Below are 16,168 nucleotides of genomic sequence, written 5' to 3' on the forward strand. Positions count from 1 at the left end.
CTCCCGCCGCCGCCGTGCAGGGTGGAGACAACCGCGTCGTCTGCTACGACGTCCGCCATTAGGATGCCCGCTCCGTACGCAGCCAAGGGCGGCGAGCCAGCCAGTGTCACATTCACGGTTTTTGTAATTTCGCGACATCGGCTGTTATGAAGCCGTGGTGGAGGACATCGGAAATTTCGTCCACCTCAGGTTTTTATTAACATGCACCGATATCGACCTAGTACAAGGCACTGTGTTTTTCAGCTCTATCGAAACTCGGCCGCCGCGGCTGTGTCGCGCCCGTGCAGCCGAGCGCCATATACCGCCCAGCGAACACATCCGGGCCACTTTTAATGTTTCTTTGTAGTTTCAAACGTGATTTATAATTTTTGCGGAGCATTACTCCCTAATACTACAAAATAAACGACTTCTGGAACATTTTTGTGTTAAGCTTGAGTATACATATAGGCATGTTCTTTCATTTTACATTACACAATATAGTACTTTACGGCTATTTTATGCTCAGAAAAGCATTCCCATAGCTATTCTGAATTTCGTTTTCCTTTCTTTCGCGTTACTTTCTATATGCAGATGGAGATAAACAAACTTTTTAATACATGCCAGATTACTTGGTGCTTCACACATATGGTTTCTACAGCATTAAATTTTGACTCACGCAGTCACGGACTATAAGCCCTGTTTAGCATATCTTATGCAGCAATATAATGTAAACTGCTCACTACTATAAATCAGATATCGATGCCGCTAAAATAAAGCAGCCACACGGTTTCTGAACAATGAAAAAAGAAACTGCATCCGATAATTAGCGATTTCCGATGTGATAGCTTGTTTATTTGGTCGGAAACCTTAAAATGTCAAAAACAAGCGCTACAACTCACTGCAAATTAACTGCAGCGCATGTCTTGCTTCCATGCCCATTGACTCTCGCAGCTTCGAGCTGACGCAGGTGAATGCGTAGCCGTACTCTTGCATAACTTGATATCAGTATGTTTGCCAGAGAATCCTTGTGTTGCTGACAGGCCTCCATAGTGAATCGTGTGTTCTTGTTTAAATATTCTGTGACAGCCTTCAGAGGGGACTTAAGGGTGAACAGATTGTCTGTCCAGGACGTGATTCCTTTAAAGTGCTCTTCGCAGGATTGAAGAAGGCTCATAACCGCACCACTCGGATAACACAAGTTCTCACCATCTTGGACGTACTCTTTCAGTGCAGTTAAATATGCATGCTCATGGTTCGTCGAGCCAAGCATTGCAGCCTTGCACTGCTCGCAGTTCGTTTTCTTCAAAATTCCTTTCACAACAAATCCGCCAATATGATGCAAAATACTGCACTCAATTGAAGTCAGTGCTTCAATGAACAGAATTTCCCCATCGTCAATTTCCTCTTCAACATCTCCAACGTACTCTTTTTTTCCTTGTGAAATCATATCAAGCAGGTACTCAGAATCATCCGTTTCATAGCTTGAGGTTGCTGGTGTGTGCAAAAACTGACTGACGCATACAAGTTTCAAAGCACATTTCATGTCATACGCGTTTGGAACGGGTTTCCTGTGACGCACAACAGAAAAAAGATTCTCCAGGCAGTCCTGTAGCAGTCTCCCGGTGAGAAAGAATTTGTAGCCATCCATTTTAAGCACAATATCTTGCAAACGAAGGACAACTGTTGTTGCAATCATGAGACCTGCCTGTGAGGGCTTCCACTGGGATGTGCTGCCCATCTGCATGCCTTGAATTGTGTCCACTGCCAGGCGCAACATGTGCAAGGCTTCATGGTACTTTGCCATATCTTGCCAACTAAGTGCAACTGACGGATGTCGTGAGGACATCAGTTTGTACCATTTTGCGATGAGCTCCAGGAACCATGCTGTGGTTTCAGCTTCTGGTTCGAGCACTTTCTCTCTTATTAGGCAACGAATGGCGGCTGGGGATTCCTTGAAGAACTGAACTGCTATGCCGACCTTCATTTTTGTGAAGTGGCCTTTGCTGACATGAGCTTCAGAAAGTTTGGGTGCAATTTTCAGCTCTTTGCTAGAGTCGTATTCTACGACAGCGCGCACGTGCTCCAGCTTGACTTTGTTTGAGGGTAAGCTATGTTGGCAGACAGTTGCATCGCTCAGCGTAAAGTCAATAGAGTTTAAAAGCTGACCTCGGATATTTTTTATCACATGAGCCGCGTCCGCAGTGAAAAAGAGTTCCTTTCCCTGAAGCATCGGATGAGGGATTGAGCACACAGTGTTAGAATTCCTATGGCTAGAAAAACCTAACTCGCGCCACATAGCTCTGTTGGACGCTCCCATATCAGAGGTTACCACAACCACTCTAAGAGAAATGTCAGCGCAAAGCTGCACGATTTCCAGAACAAAACTCTTAAGCAGACCCCCGTCGACACAGCTTCCTGTAAAATGGTATGCGATTACCTGCTTCCACCTTGTGTTCAATCCTCCGACCATAAACACTAAGCAATGACATGCAGGTTCATCTGGAACTGCTGGAAATGTTTTCCCTCCAAACACAATCTCTTCAGCACGATCGAGGTCATACCCTTGTGCAATTTCCATTTCATCGAGATAAAGCACACAATCTTTTTCAATATCTTCCATGCCCTCTGCTTTTACTCTGAGAACGTCAATCACTTCAGTTAAGATTCCTGGTAGGAACTTGAGTCCCTGAAGACGACGGACAAGAGTCCTATTAGAAGGCAGTGGGTACCCAAGTCTTCTTAGGGTTTCGTAGCCTGAAGTTCCACTCGCAAATTTGATCTGAAGGGCTTGTTTAATTGTTTTGGACGACCAGGTGGAACCTTTGTTGCTGTTCCGAGACAGGGCTCGCATTTGGTCTTGATTTAGGAACTTCAGTTTTTTTCGTAACATTTCGCTGGCCTTTTCCATTTTTTGAAGCTTCCTTTTAATTGACTTATTTGTAGCACTTGTTTTGCTGTGAACTTCGCTAAGTTTCGCGTATTTTTTCTTCATGTCCTCTAGCTGTTTATTAAGTGTAGCACATGAGCTGTTACTGCACTTCTCTGCACGGGTTGCACGAAGTGCGCAGGCAACTTGCAGGGAATCATCTGTGGCGGGTATTCAAGTTTCTGGAATGGAACTTGGGCGAGGTGAGTTGTTCATCTGACTTTGAGCCGTCTCCCTGTCGTCACTGGGCAATGGCTGCAGTTCTTGATTTGCCGTGTGTGGCATATCAGCCATGTCGTTGACGTATTGGTCCTGAATTTCTGTTGATGTGGTATCAGAAGCACTCTGTTGATGCTGCAGAGTGCCCCTTTGCTCTGCTGCCGCAGGCACCCCTTGTAACCTTTCCTTTGGCGGCTTCCTGTGCTTAGGCATCGCTGAAAAAAGAGAGGCCACACATGCTGCAAATCAGATGGTGCATTATTTTATCATTACGAACGAGCATGCTCCAAGTCTTGCTACGTTTAGACATAAAATTAAATAAAATGCAAAATTGTCAGCATCATGCTTCTGGGCGGAAGGCGCGGCTGATTTACCTCCCTGTAAAAAATGAAAACGAGCTATTCTATTGACCGGAGGTATGAAGAGTCTTACTGTAATGTGAGCCGCCTAATTCTCTGAAGAAACATTTGTGTGAATTTTATGTTCGTGTTTTTGCACTTTATGCTTTTGTGTTTTGTTCTGAAATTGTTACCCCTCTTGCTAGGACCCTTCACTGGGTCTGCAGTATGATGAAAAAAAAAAAATAATCGCTCCACGTGAGTCTACAAATGGCCGGTCATTACAGTACTAAGTTAGAACAATCAGGCTAAGAATGAAAGAAGCAATAGGATTAGGAAAGAAGCGTTGCAAACTTTCGTTAATGTAGAAATATGTGGCTTATTATACCTCTGAAGGAAAAAAGCGTTGGCACAGCATTGGGCTTCAATTTTTTCCACCCGTCAGCCCTATTCTGCTCAAAGGCGCTTTCTTCAAAATGTGCCTGTAACACAGAAACATGCAATGATCAGACAAACTTATTAATGTTTAAATTGAGAGGGCTTCACACTAACATTCTAAACAGCTAAAAATAAGTAACACAAACAGGGATATGCCCAAACAGTTATAAGTGAAATTCAGGTGCTTGTTAAGATATACTAAGAAAGAGGCAAAAGACCGTCGACTTCTTTCTGAAAAAAAAAAAAACGGGGAGAGTGCGAGGAAATTATTGGACACTGAAGAGATGTGTGCTTCCCATGTTAAGATACTAAAGGTTCTTGCCTTTGCTGCTAGGTGGAACATGGGCAGTGAGCTAAGAAATTCCTTTAAAAATAAAACGTTGCACTCATATATGTGCGCGCAAGAAGGCAATGCTGTAAGTCAATCCTGGATTTTTCACGACTTCCCGCTTTCGATCATGCTGTCCACAAATTTTGTGGAGCTTCAATGAAACAGCTTTCTCTTTCGTCTGATCCTGTCATCACCATTAAGAAATTTCCGTTGTTAAAGGGCTCCGTAGTCATGAAATCCTCGTCACTCATCTCCAGTCAGATGTTCAGATAATTCACCGGTCATCGAATGGGGAAAGAAAAGCGAATGTCTAGACAAGCGTGATCACAAAACACATATCGATCACCAAGTTAAGCGTGCCTTTATACATGCAGTAACTACCAATTAGCCGTTAGTAAACTAGTCATAACGAGTCCTGACATGATTGTCATGGCCACACATGCGTCTTGCTTGGTCATACGCCTCATTTCTTTTTCTCTCTCACACACACACACACACACACAAACGGGCGCGCGCACGCACGCACACCGTCTGAGTTGGACAGCGGCACAAGAATACAACGCCGAGAAAATTCCTCAAAGCGCTCTGTATGTCATAGCATAAAAGGTAACTTAGAGCTCCCCTTACGTTCCACTACGCACAAAAAAGAAATTGCACAAGGATCCGGTAGCAAAGAGCGCACATCTTTACGCGCTCGCAGTACTACATGTACAACAAGAGATTATAAGAACTAAGCATGTCGTGTTGCCCAGAAATAAACGAGTTAAACACGCAAGCATATGCGCCAGATATCTAGGATACAAGACTGACAAACGCTACGGTATAAAGCATGCAAATGAAAGAATAACTACGAATACAGAAGAAGCATAACTTACGCTGCATACACACGAGCGGTCCGTGGGTTGCCACTTGTCGCGCTTGATTTTTACGAGCCAGAGAAGCCGTCTTTTCGGTTCTTTAGGGAACCGGTACATCTTCCACTCATTTCGTGAGTGGTTCGTGCACTGGGGCACGCAACACCCGGGCATTTTGTCCCAGAAAACGCCGCGCACGTGCCTCTCCCAAGCAGCCGCGGCGACGCGTGGGGAGCGAAATGGCCGCTGCCGCTCCGGAGGCGGCGTTCGCCCCTTCAAAGAATGGCAACAACCTCCAAGAGGGCGCGCGCATCGAGGCACCCTAGGTGGCCGCCGCTCTCCGCGCCATCTGGCGTGACGTCCAAGGAGAAGCCAGTGCTGCGGCGGGCCGGCTGTACCGAGTTGCAACAGCTGTGCGCATGTTGGTTGGGAGATGGGGGTTGCTGCAGCTGAATATATATATATATAGGGCGGCTCGGTGGGGCCGTTGGTAGGCATGGATAGTGAGTCGGAGAGACTGAAAGAGCCAGGCTTCAACGACAAGACAAAGAAACGGGCAAGAAACATTACGGGCAAGTCTCGTCGTTTCGCCGTGGCCGCACCGTTAGCTTGAGCTGTTGCTTAGCAACCGCCGCAGCTGGCGGCCGCCGCTCGCCGCGCCATCTGGCGTGACGTCACAGGAGAAGTCAGTGCTGCGGCGGACCGGCGATACCGAGTTGCAACAGCTGAGCTGTGCGCATGCGCCGTAGGAGGAGGGTGGTTGGTGCAGCTGTATATATATAGAAGGCGGCTCGGTGAAGCCGCCGGTGGAGATGGAAGTGAGTTGGAGAGACTGAAAAAGCCAGGCTTCAACGACAAGACAAAGAACGAGAAATGAAATAAATTCGTCACACTGTCCTGCATAAGAAATGTACCGTCTTTAATGTAGCCGCAAATAGACGCAACGGGGGGATAACAACCAAAGCTAAACATTGTACGTAGCCGGAGAGAAACCAAGCTAAAAGTACTCTCGCTACGTATATCCTGGACTAGCTAAGCTGAGCCACTGCCATTTTTTCGCTTAGCTTATTTCATGTTTTGTGAAACGCCTAATCAAGATCACGTTCACGTCGTACATATTATTGAATTCGTAGGTCCTGCACTGCATTAAGTTTTTTACGTGTGCGTTATTGACATCACCAGGGATCAACGGTTGGCAGCGGTGAACATTGAGTGATGAGAAACATTGTAGCGCAGGAGCAGACGAAAAGACAAAGAACAGATTTCACGGGATGAGTGTGGCTTTTGTTGTTGTGGTTGGTGCGCATGCACTTTGCTGCTCAAGGAAAGAGGAGTTGGTGGAATAAATCAGTTGTCAGTCTGCGTTTGACCCTTGTGGTGCTCTTTCTCTTGTCCCGTCCTTTTTCCGCAGTTATTATTTGTTCTCATAATGTCGTACCAACCAGCCCCTCACCGCAATCTTCTTTTAACCAGCTTGCAGTGCGCGGAGTGAAACGGCAGCACAGGTTTGTTGTTTCGAGGTTGGTAGGCCCAGCAAATGCGATTAGCTTGAAAGTGAATTAAAGTCTAAAAATCTGATGGAGTTATTTATGGGCAATTCATTCGTTAAGACAAGCTGATTAAAGCACGCTTCCATGATGATAAAATGCTGTGAGCCTCCGACTTTAGTGAGTCGGTGCCGCCTTGAACAGGGATTAAAAAATCAACAAATATAAAGATTTTCATTACGTCCAAGCTACCAAGGTAACTGACTACAGCTTTGTCACGTTTAGAGAAAAACAAGTCACGTATAATCAGGGCTATGCACGACCCGATAGAAATCGCTCTCTTCTGAAGCTGTGGTTTTTCATTCCAGTTTAAAAATGTAGGCTGCAAGTAAATGGTAAAATGTTCTAAAAACTGCTCACTGTCGTACACGCGCAGTTCGTGAACGGCACACACCTGAATTCATCAAAACGTACTCCTGAATTCACCACAGAATCTTTTGGTTCGGCAAAGTGACAAAGATCCTAAATGTCTACTGAAAATTCACACAGTTTCTTCAGCTTGAATTCGGACGAAGCTTAAAGTTTCTTCAGAATTTTAAACACCAAAAGGGTCGTCAATCCTTAAAAGGTTAACCTTGTCTTGTAATAACATGGATACAGCTTTTTGCGATGTCCCAGTCTCAGGAATAATTGCCCTGAGCGGAATTTCCAGTTTATGGGTTTTACCACTCTTATCGCGAGTCCTCTATTTCTTTAACTAGCTTGCCAAGGTTTAACTTGCCACATAGCTTCTTTGTTTTGGCTTTTGCTTTACACATATCTATTTCGTCACTGCAGTCAAAAACAGAGGATACGGCTCTATCAGCGTTAGACTCGTAGAGTTTAAGGGTAAGAACGGCAAATCCACCTCCTTTGTCAGCAGCAAGCACAGACAAGCCCTGTTCCATGATTAAGGCTTCAATGAGCTTAAGAGGCAGCTTGGAAGACCCAGACTTTGAGCACCGCAGTACGTCGACTTCTTCTGATATGCAGCGGTCATGTTCCAACTGCGTAGCACGCAACGACTCTTGGCGTACCATTGGCAGCAGTTGTGGCGCCGACGGCTTTGGTTCCACAGCAAACTTCAGCCCCAACGAGAGAACCTGCGCCATGTCATCCGGTAGATCCAGAGCCTCCGGGGTGTGGACGGTGCGCCGCGCAGTTTTAAGCTGCGTCAGTTGTGCCAGTTGCTCAGCTACAGCGTCGCACGCGCAGTGGAAGGGGTACGGCCAGGCGGGCCACTGCGCGTGCACATGAGATGTCCCATAGTGAGGTATGCGCCTACTCTAATACGTCTCAGCTGCGCTAAAAATGTCTACAAACCGCAGGCCCACTGAGAGCAAATATGCTCAGGCTTCTTTCATCTCAAAGAAGCGGGAAGGTCGCCTCGGGATTAAACGAACCTCGGCCTCCTGTGGCTCTGCAGGTACCTCCGCCGAGGTCCGGTGCCTACGGGAGCTGCTCATCCTCTGCGCGGAGTTCGCTAGCTTCAAAAAAATACTTACGCGAGCTGCAGATGCCGAGTGCGGGGACAGATCCCACGAAGCCTTCCTGCACGAGCCCGTCTGCTCCCACCAGCGGCCATCCGCACCGGCCGCCTTGCTGCCACTGAAAGGACGCAGCCGCCGCCAAATAGCGCAGCAGCCCGATGAGGGTTCGTAATCATTAACAGCAGAACGGCCGATAATTGGCTGCGAATTGACATGTGCGTGTTTTTTTTTCATTCTCCCTCCCCCTCCTCCCGTCACAAAAACAAAGGCAGCATTACGTATTCATAGAAATGGTGTCGCTCGCAATACTTATACGTCAAATAGAAACAAAATTTGTGTATTTGACGACGTAGAAGAAGGTAGCTGCATTTCGGTGGCAATACCGTGCACAGCGACGACATTTTATAAACACTCAATCCCGCGAAGCCACGTTAGGAGCTTTGAAATTGCATTGAAAATTAGTGTAATTCATAGTAGGTTCACATACGATGTTGACGGCCTTAGATTTATAAAAATATGCTTTTTTATCGAAATCTAAATAAACCGTCCATTCGCCCATTTTTGATAATAAACCATCTAATTATTGACTACACCACATTCAGAAACGTACCTCATTTTGTTGTTCAAAGAAAATCTTTCGAATTCGAAAACATACAGCTTCAGGAGGTGCGTTGGATTTTAAAGATGGGCAAAGGGAAAGGTTTTTTTTGGTGTTTAGTTTTCGGCGTTGGACGCCGCTGCGATTTCAGGTTCTGGAAGAAAGCTTTTATGCGCCTAACGTCTCAGACAAGTGTGTTCGCTTCCAAGGCCCTTTCCCGCAACATTTGTGTTGTATAGCTGCACTACTTACGCCTTCGAACATAAGGACCTGATTCTCAGATACCTTTGTGGCACCCGTGTGACATTGGTATAAGTCGAAGCTGCGAGTCCTGTGAAGGTAATTGAGATAATCAAAAGTGATAAAGAGCACCGTCGGTTCTAGAAAAAAAGCGATTTGGAGTTATTGTTCATCAAATTAAGAAGTGCGACTAGACATGGGCAGGCAGGTAGTCCGCAGCTTTCGCGAAGCTCAGCATTCATGACTCGTTGTCTGTTAGAGTACAGAGTCCATACTAAACAAAGGGAGATATCAGTTGCCGTTAGAGTCGATGCTGAGGAATTTGCGACGATAGTACCTACCAGCAATTGCAAAGCGCAGGATGGCACTTATAGTTCCGGTAACTCAAATAATTTGGAGATGGGGTTGATAATGGCGGTGATGAACGTGGCTGTGCGCCTAAAAGTCACTTTCTTGAATAGTACCGAACGCTGATACTCTGAATTTCACGTGGCCGAAGCGGTGTCGTTGCGGCGCTCGTCCCTTTCCTTACCGTGGTTAGCAGTGTCTGGCAGACTTGTGTCGCTTTTTTTTTCTGGATGAATAGTGATGATTTTTTTTCTTGCATTACAGCCGCAGTTCGTCCGCGTCCGCCTCGTGTAGCAGCAGGGGCACTATCCACGGCGGCCATCGGGTACCTGCACCCTGCCTCGGTCGGTGGGGGGCTCGTCTGGCTTCCATTCCTGTTGCGGACAACCCTGCCGCGCAGAATCAGCAGGGACGGGACAGGCCAGAGTGCGCTGTGACCGCTGCTGCTGTGGCTGCTGCTGCTGCTGCTGCTGCTGCTGCGGCTGCTGCTGCTGCTGCTGCTGCTGCTGCTGCGGCTGCGGCTGCGGCTGCGGCTGCTGATGCTGCAGCTGCTGCTTCTGCGGCTCCTCGTGCTGCGGCTGCTCCTGTTGCGGCTGCTGCTGCTCCGGCTGCTAATGATGCGCCTGCTGCTGCGGCTTCTGCGGCTGCTGCGGCTTCCGCGGCTGCTGTGGCTGCTGGTGCTGTGGGTACTGCTACTGCGGCTGCTGGTGCCGCGGCTGCTGCTGCTGCGGCTGCTGCTGCGAGTGTTCCTGCGGCTGCTCCTGTTGGCGGAGGCCTGCATCTACGGCCTCTCCCTTTCTGAACATTTCTCAAGAACCACACAGGTGATGCTACATGACGGATATGAATATTTTAAAAGTACTGTCGTGAAACAGGTCACGGGCTGCCCTCTATGACTCCTTCGGCCCTGTATTCGCTCCTTAAAGCCGCAACTGATGTTATAATATTCCCTTTACATTGCAGCGCATATAGACACAAAATTGCCGGTTGTTTTTAAGGGATATGTGCTTTCCATTTTAATCAGTCAGTGTTTCGGAAGTGAACGTTAGATATTGTATTTATGTGTGCATGCAGAATGCGATGCCAAAATGCGGAAAACTCCGACGAGTTTGCGCACCTGTTAGTGTAGCCGACAACGCAACACGTCTGCCTAGTCTTCGTTTGACCGGACATACTCACGCACACCACCTAAATTAAGAGCACCGAAAAAAAAATCGCAGAAACCAACGGCAAACTGCGCACTCCAATGCGCCGTCTGGCGCCGGGCCGTTCGGGCGACGAGGGAAGCGCCGACGGGCGGCGCCACCCGTCCAGGTGCCCGGTCCCTATAGGACTTATAATTTTGGAAGCAGGTTTTCTTTTCTACAATGATGTGGAAGGTACTACTACGCATGAATCACTATGTAGTGTTTGCATAAGATCGCTATATATTTTTTTAACTGTATCTTTCTGTCATGGCTCTTTCGGTTTCGGTTTTAACAGCCGAACGATGGCTGTGATGTCTATGAGAGGTTTGATGTCACGTGATTCATATAAAAACGTTGGTATAATCCTGCTTCACTGTTTTAATTCCCTAGAGTGCTGATTGCAGCCTTCGTCAAGACTCAGAATGACAAGAAATGTGGAAGGAGCGATTCGCAGGTTTTTGTGCTTACCGTGACATACGACTCTGACGCCCCAGTCGTCATTCTGCTGTTGAAACCGAAACCAAAAGGGTGCGAGGAAGAAATTCAGTTATAAATTACGCAGCGGTCGTAGGAGAATACCAGGTGGTAGTAAAGGTACAATAATGCCATACTCATCATTGCAAACAAGGAAATACGCACTCGAAAGTTATGTCTATACTCTTATAAGCCTATACCTATAAGCCTATAAGTCTATACTCTTATAAGAGAATCGAGGGTGGGTATTCGGCTTACATAGGGGGAAGGGGGTGCGTGCGGTCGTGAGTGATGAGCGGTGCTTCTGGAGGGAGGAGGCTTTACTGTCCGATGCTACAGATGGACCTACAAACAGACGCCGGTATTTCCGCGTTGTGACACTGGTACTACTTTCTCAGCAAAGCTGCTCAAACGGGACGAAAAAAGAAAGAGGATAGCAAAATGCGTGTGTTATCTTCCTTTCAGTGCGGCATATGCAATCAGCCTGTCCACGACACCCTTGCTCGCCTTCACCACCCAACAGCGTTACCTAGCACCAAAACCGCTTTTCCACAATCCGCAGTGCCACTACCCACCACCTCACTCACCCCACCCGCTTCCGATCTCTTTACTTTACACCTACCATTTTTATTTCCATAGCTCGCTGCGTTGTCCTTAACTTAAGCGGAACCCTTTGTTAGCCTCCACGTTTCTGCCCCATAGGTGAGTGTCGGTAAGATACAGCTTTGTATACTTTCTCTTAAGGGATATTGGTGAAGTACCATTCATGATGTGAGAGAACGTGCCATATGCGCTCCACCCCATTCTTATTCTTCTAGTTATTTCCCTCTCATGATCCGGATCAGCGGTCGCGACCTTCCCTCAGTAGACATATTCTGTTACTACTACCAGCCCCTCGCTACTAGTCGCGAACTGCTGTTGCCTTGCTAGGCTGCTGAACATTACTTTAGTTTTCTGCATATTAATTTTTAGCCCCATCGTTCTGCTCTGCCTGTCTAACTCTAACTCATTGATCAAGCTTTGCGTTTCATGCTTTGCGGGATTAGACAAGCACTGGCAGAATTACACGTAACGAAACAACACCTTACATGCTGCCCTGAGAGTTCTAGTACCGCTCTGCCGCAGTCTAACTGGCCGCACGAAAACATTCTATGCAGACAGTGTTGTCAGAGGTAATCTGACGCTGATGCGCGTCCTAATTAATAATTGTGGCTTCACTGTAGCTCAAGTGCACAATATTATGCCTCACATAGAGAGCTACACGTGAATGTTTGCTCAGAGTTAATATCGCAGATCACATATTTGCAATATGAATTGTTTTTGGTCTTTTAATAGGGGAACTTGGCTGTTAATCATTTGAGGATTTAGTAAATGTCTTTAAAATACGAACAATTTGTGTTTTGTATTTTTGAGGGGAGTGTGCATTTAAGGTTATTCATTTGAAATTGTGAAACTGAATGTGACATCAAACCGTGCCTCACAAAGATAGGCTGTTTTATGTTCTGAACAATGCATCGCGGAGTTTCACTGGAAATGCGTCACTGTAACTTAGATTTTGTTCTATCTTTTAGGTCCAAGACACGGCGCTCCCCTGAGTCTTCCTCTTTATAAATAATGTGTGAAATATAAGCAATATAAATATCGTTTTGATCATCCTGTTGACGTTCCTCACACACTGGAATGCTCGCTGAATGCCATACCCACGTGCCGTGCTCGGCATTGTCACTATTTTACCTGCATGAGCTCGACAGCGCATTTCAATTTCTTCAGTTAGACATACACACGAACAGAGAAGAAAATATCTCGCTCTTGCCGACAGATGGAAAAGATGAGACGACTGCTGCAAGACGCGCTAGCTGGAACACAGCCCAGAGTAACGAAGAATCAATGTGTGTTCCCGCCAACCATGACACAGCCAATTATTTCATTCGATACGCAAGGTGGCGACTATTTAACTCCGAAATCAGCTATGGGAAGAGTTTCGAGTGTTAGGAAGAAGCGCGACTGGTGAGCGCAAACAACAGGTCTCCCTGTTGAAGCTGCCAGCAAGATGCCGCAAGGCCCACAGGGTTTCTTGCACGGCGGGGTGAGAGCGGCCTCCCGGGATTTTGTAGGCGCGAGCGGGCTCCGAGAATGATCTTCGCAGCGCCTGGTGTCGGGGACGCTCACAGCGGCCGCCCTGATTATGGTCCCTCGAGCCAAGATGTTTGATCTGGGTGCTATCACAACTGAACAGTTCAGTTGTTTGACGATCGCTTTGACAGAAAGTGCTGCCACACTATTTTTTAGCGTGCCTGTGGGGAGCGTCAGCGTGTGTCTGGGTCAGCTAGTGTGACAGAGGTGACAAAGCTGCTTACATTTGCTTGCTTCTCAATCGGTTTACCTTATTTCTTGCTGTTGTCCCAAATGTACTTTTTTTTTCAGGACTTCAATGGATATTTCCAGAAAAATGTAATGTTTTGCAGAAGTGATGTTAAGATTAGTTCGTGACTTTATATGTAAAGTAAGGTTTCGAAGGAGATACCGGCTGTTAGAAACGGAGGTAGGCTTTTAAAGTAGGGAAATCGAGTAGACGTTCGAAAGAATGTGTTCATTCTTCGCATCATATTCTTCTCCCATATGTTACTGCAGGTACGATGCTCCTCCGAACTTTCCGAGCTTCATTCCATTGGCTACATCTTGCGCGACGCTCCTCCTAACTAACCCAAACTTAGCCGACTAGACAAGGAAAGGTTCTTGCTCTGGGTTTTATACGTCTTGAGTAGTGCTTTCATACTAAAACGACACTGCTCGTAGAACACCACAAAATGCTAACTCAAACAATAAAACTACTCTATGTGGCAATGTGGTGTCAGGTTATCACATTCAATAACCTACATAGCCTGTCAGAATGCATGAAAATATCTGTATGCAAGCCACGATGTGAAAGAAGTTATTACATCCATAACTCCCGTACACACACTTAGATTGAATTCGAAACTAATAGCCATGGCGTAGAGCACGGAACTTATCAGTACTTGAATTCATTTGGTTCAAAACCATTTCGCTCTAAGATGCTCCTTTATTGTAAATAGCGGTTCTCGTCCAATACTGGATGGCAGATCGGTGCTGAAACACAGTGTCGCCGAAAATAAACGCCACAAAGTGGTGGTTTTTCGCGAGCTACTTACGGTTTGGATGCTTATAATGCACTGCCCAGCATTTATTCGTATATCACCTATTACTAGTTGAACCCCGTATTGTGCAGCAGGTGCCTTAATACAAGTCATATTAGCGTACGTCACTCACACACTCTTCATAGGGATATATGGAGTGCATTTCAAGTGCAAACACCTAGAGTTTTGTGCGTTTTAGCTGAAAATTTATATTTTCGTGCCAAGCAACTTCCCAATGTGTTTTAGGGTATGTTAAGAGTTGTATGCCTCAAAAGAAAATATTTTGCACTAGAGCAGGCTTAACAGGTAAAATGTCGGGCAAAAGTGTCAATTCGCAACGTATCTCATTCTGTCTCCTTAAGATAACTACACTGCTATGAGTTTGAGAAACTCTACTCAGAGAAGCCCTGATTCACACACACTTCCTAAACGTACCGATTGGCCAGGGCACTTGGACACACCGGCTTCCCTGGGGAAGACAAATACACTATACTCCATTGCAAGCGAATCGCAATTATGAAGCTGTCTCTAAAAGACAGTGAAGGAATAAAGTCGAAACCCACGTGAGAGTGTGTGGAACATTTTAATGACCTGGTCTCGGTCCCCGTGTGGAGCAGTCTTGGCGCTAATGGAGCGAAAAAGGGAAAGGAAACGGCTTCTAAATGCCTTGGATTGCGGCTGGACTCGGCAATCTGAGATCTTTTTTTCTTTTCTATGCTACAACTTAAAACCTTTAGCGCACCGGAAAGAAAAAGCCAGCGCCATGGCTACGTGACTATCGTGTTCGCCCGTCCATAGCAGGGAATGACGCGACTGACCCTAAGATAGCTGTCGCTGACTAGAGCGAGGGCTACAGTCCAGATGAGCTTGAGCATGGAACGGAGTGTCTAAAGATACACCTGATGGACCCAGTCTATTGTCATTAAATGTTCGGCGTACGACCCTGCAGACTAATGGCTATAGTCACGTCAAAACTATGCTCGTCATGCTGCTTGCGATGCACTTTCCCTCAACATTATATTCGCTACTTTCGAGCAGCTCTAAAACTAAGTTCTAAAGGCCATGCTTATGCTTCCACACCCCAACAAATAACATGACACGGATCTCCATGCCTGCCTGCTCGCGGAGAGCATCGCTATTCGTTGGATCGAAGCGACTGCGGCACCTAGGAGACGCGACAAACACTCAGTGCCTTCGTTTTGCTTGGAATGAGTAGTCTCACAATCTGTCACCTCGATTTGCTCGTAACTTAAGCCAACTCTGACAAAGTTTTTCGCCGCGTGAACTTCCGCGCCGACCTCTGAAGCGCAGATCGTGCGCCCGTAGCCGTCATAGCAGGCATCTCAGAGTGATGAATTAACAGTCGTCCCTAGGTAATCCGTAAGGAATGTTATGCTAGCTCTTCAACATCCACAAATAGTGTAAGTACCATATTCAGGATTACTTTATTCTACCTCACACCTAAGGCAAAAGGTATGTCTCATCTATCTGAGGCCTACGCTGGTACAGCGGCAACGACCACACCGGAGTGCTTGCAAAGGCAAAGGCGTGCTCCATCGCAGTGCAAAAATGACCATCCAGAAAGCCGGAAGCGTGGATGACCCGCAGCCGGGCCGACATTGTTTTTTGAAAGCCACTCAAGCGCCCAGCTCGCAGCGTTGTGTCCTCGCCACGTGTTCGACGTTAGCCCCAGCCGAACCATCGATGCGATGACCTGACGGCTCCCGCTCAGCCGTCGCCAGACACGAGCAGAGGCGCGGTGTGCACTGCATTTCGGATGGAGAAAAAGGCTCACAGCAAGAAAATCCTGAGCGCTCGTGGAGTGCAGAGATGGGCCTGTTCGTATGTGCGCTCGGTAGTGCGCCGCAAGCGCCGCAGACACTCGCACATGCAAACGGCATCAGCGGCAGCTCGAGAAGCAAGCAGAGATGTACTTAGGATCTGTGCCTTCGCACTTCGACTTGGTAAACAATTATGTCCCGTCGTACTGAATAAATGGACTAAAAAAATCCCCTGTGCCCCTTGGTTTCTGTGGCTGTTGGCTTCTCTCATATTTATAACGAGC

The 16,168-nt window shown here is 46.9% G+C and overlaps 1 protein-coding gene and 1 pseudogene across 2 annotated transcripts; both read right to left on the reverse strand.

Annotated features, from left to right (window-relative positions):
- Positions 1-651: 651 nt before the first annotated feature.
- LOC149326342 (peroxynitrite isomerase THAP4-like) lies at positions 652-5,364 on the reverse strand. Of its 2 annotated transcripts, none has more exons than XM_089563858.1 (3): positions 3,851-4,137; positions 3,234-3,339; positions 652-1,815 (listed from the first exon to the last, which is right to left on the reverse strand). In XM_089563858.1, the coding sequence occupies exons 1-3, from the start codon at positions 3,878-3,880 to the stop codon at positions 875-877; spliced, it is 1,077 nt and encodes a 358-aa protein (XP_089419984.1). In that variant the 5' UTR covers positions 3,881-4,137; the 3' UTR covers positions 652-874. The 2 variants fall into 2 exon arrangements, with proteins under 2 accessions (XP_089419984.1, XP_089419983.1); XM_089563857.1 differs by lacking the exon at positions 652-1,815 and adding an exon at positions 5,107-5,364 and having other exon boundaries at positions 2,529-3,339; positions 3,851-3,944.
- A 4,228-nt stretch (positions 5,365-9,592) lies between these two features.
- On the reverse strand, positions 9,593-10,093 carry LOC149326343 (uncharacterized; annotated as a pseudogene).
- Positions 10,094-16,168: the final 6,075 nt, after the last annotated feature.

The sequence above is a fragment of the Amblyomma mixtum genome, chromosome 10, assembly GCF_055824585.1.
Source record: "Amblyomma mixtum isolate Tamu chromosome 10, ASM5582458v1, whole genome shotgun sequence".
NCBI lineage: Eukaryota > Metazoa > Arthropoda > Arachnida > Ixodida > Ixodidae > Amblyomma > Amblyomma mixtum.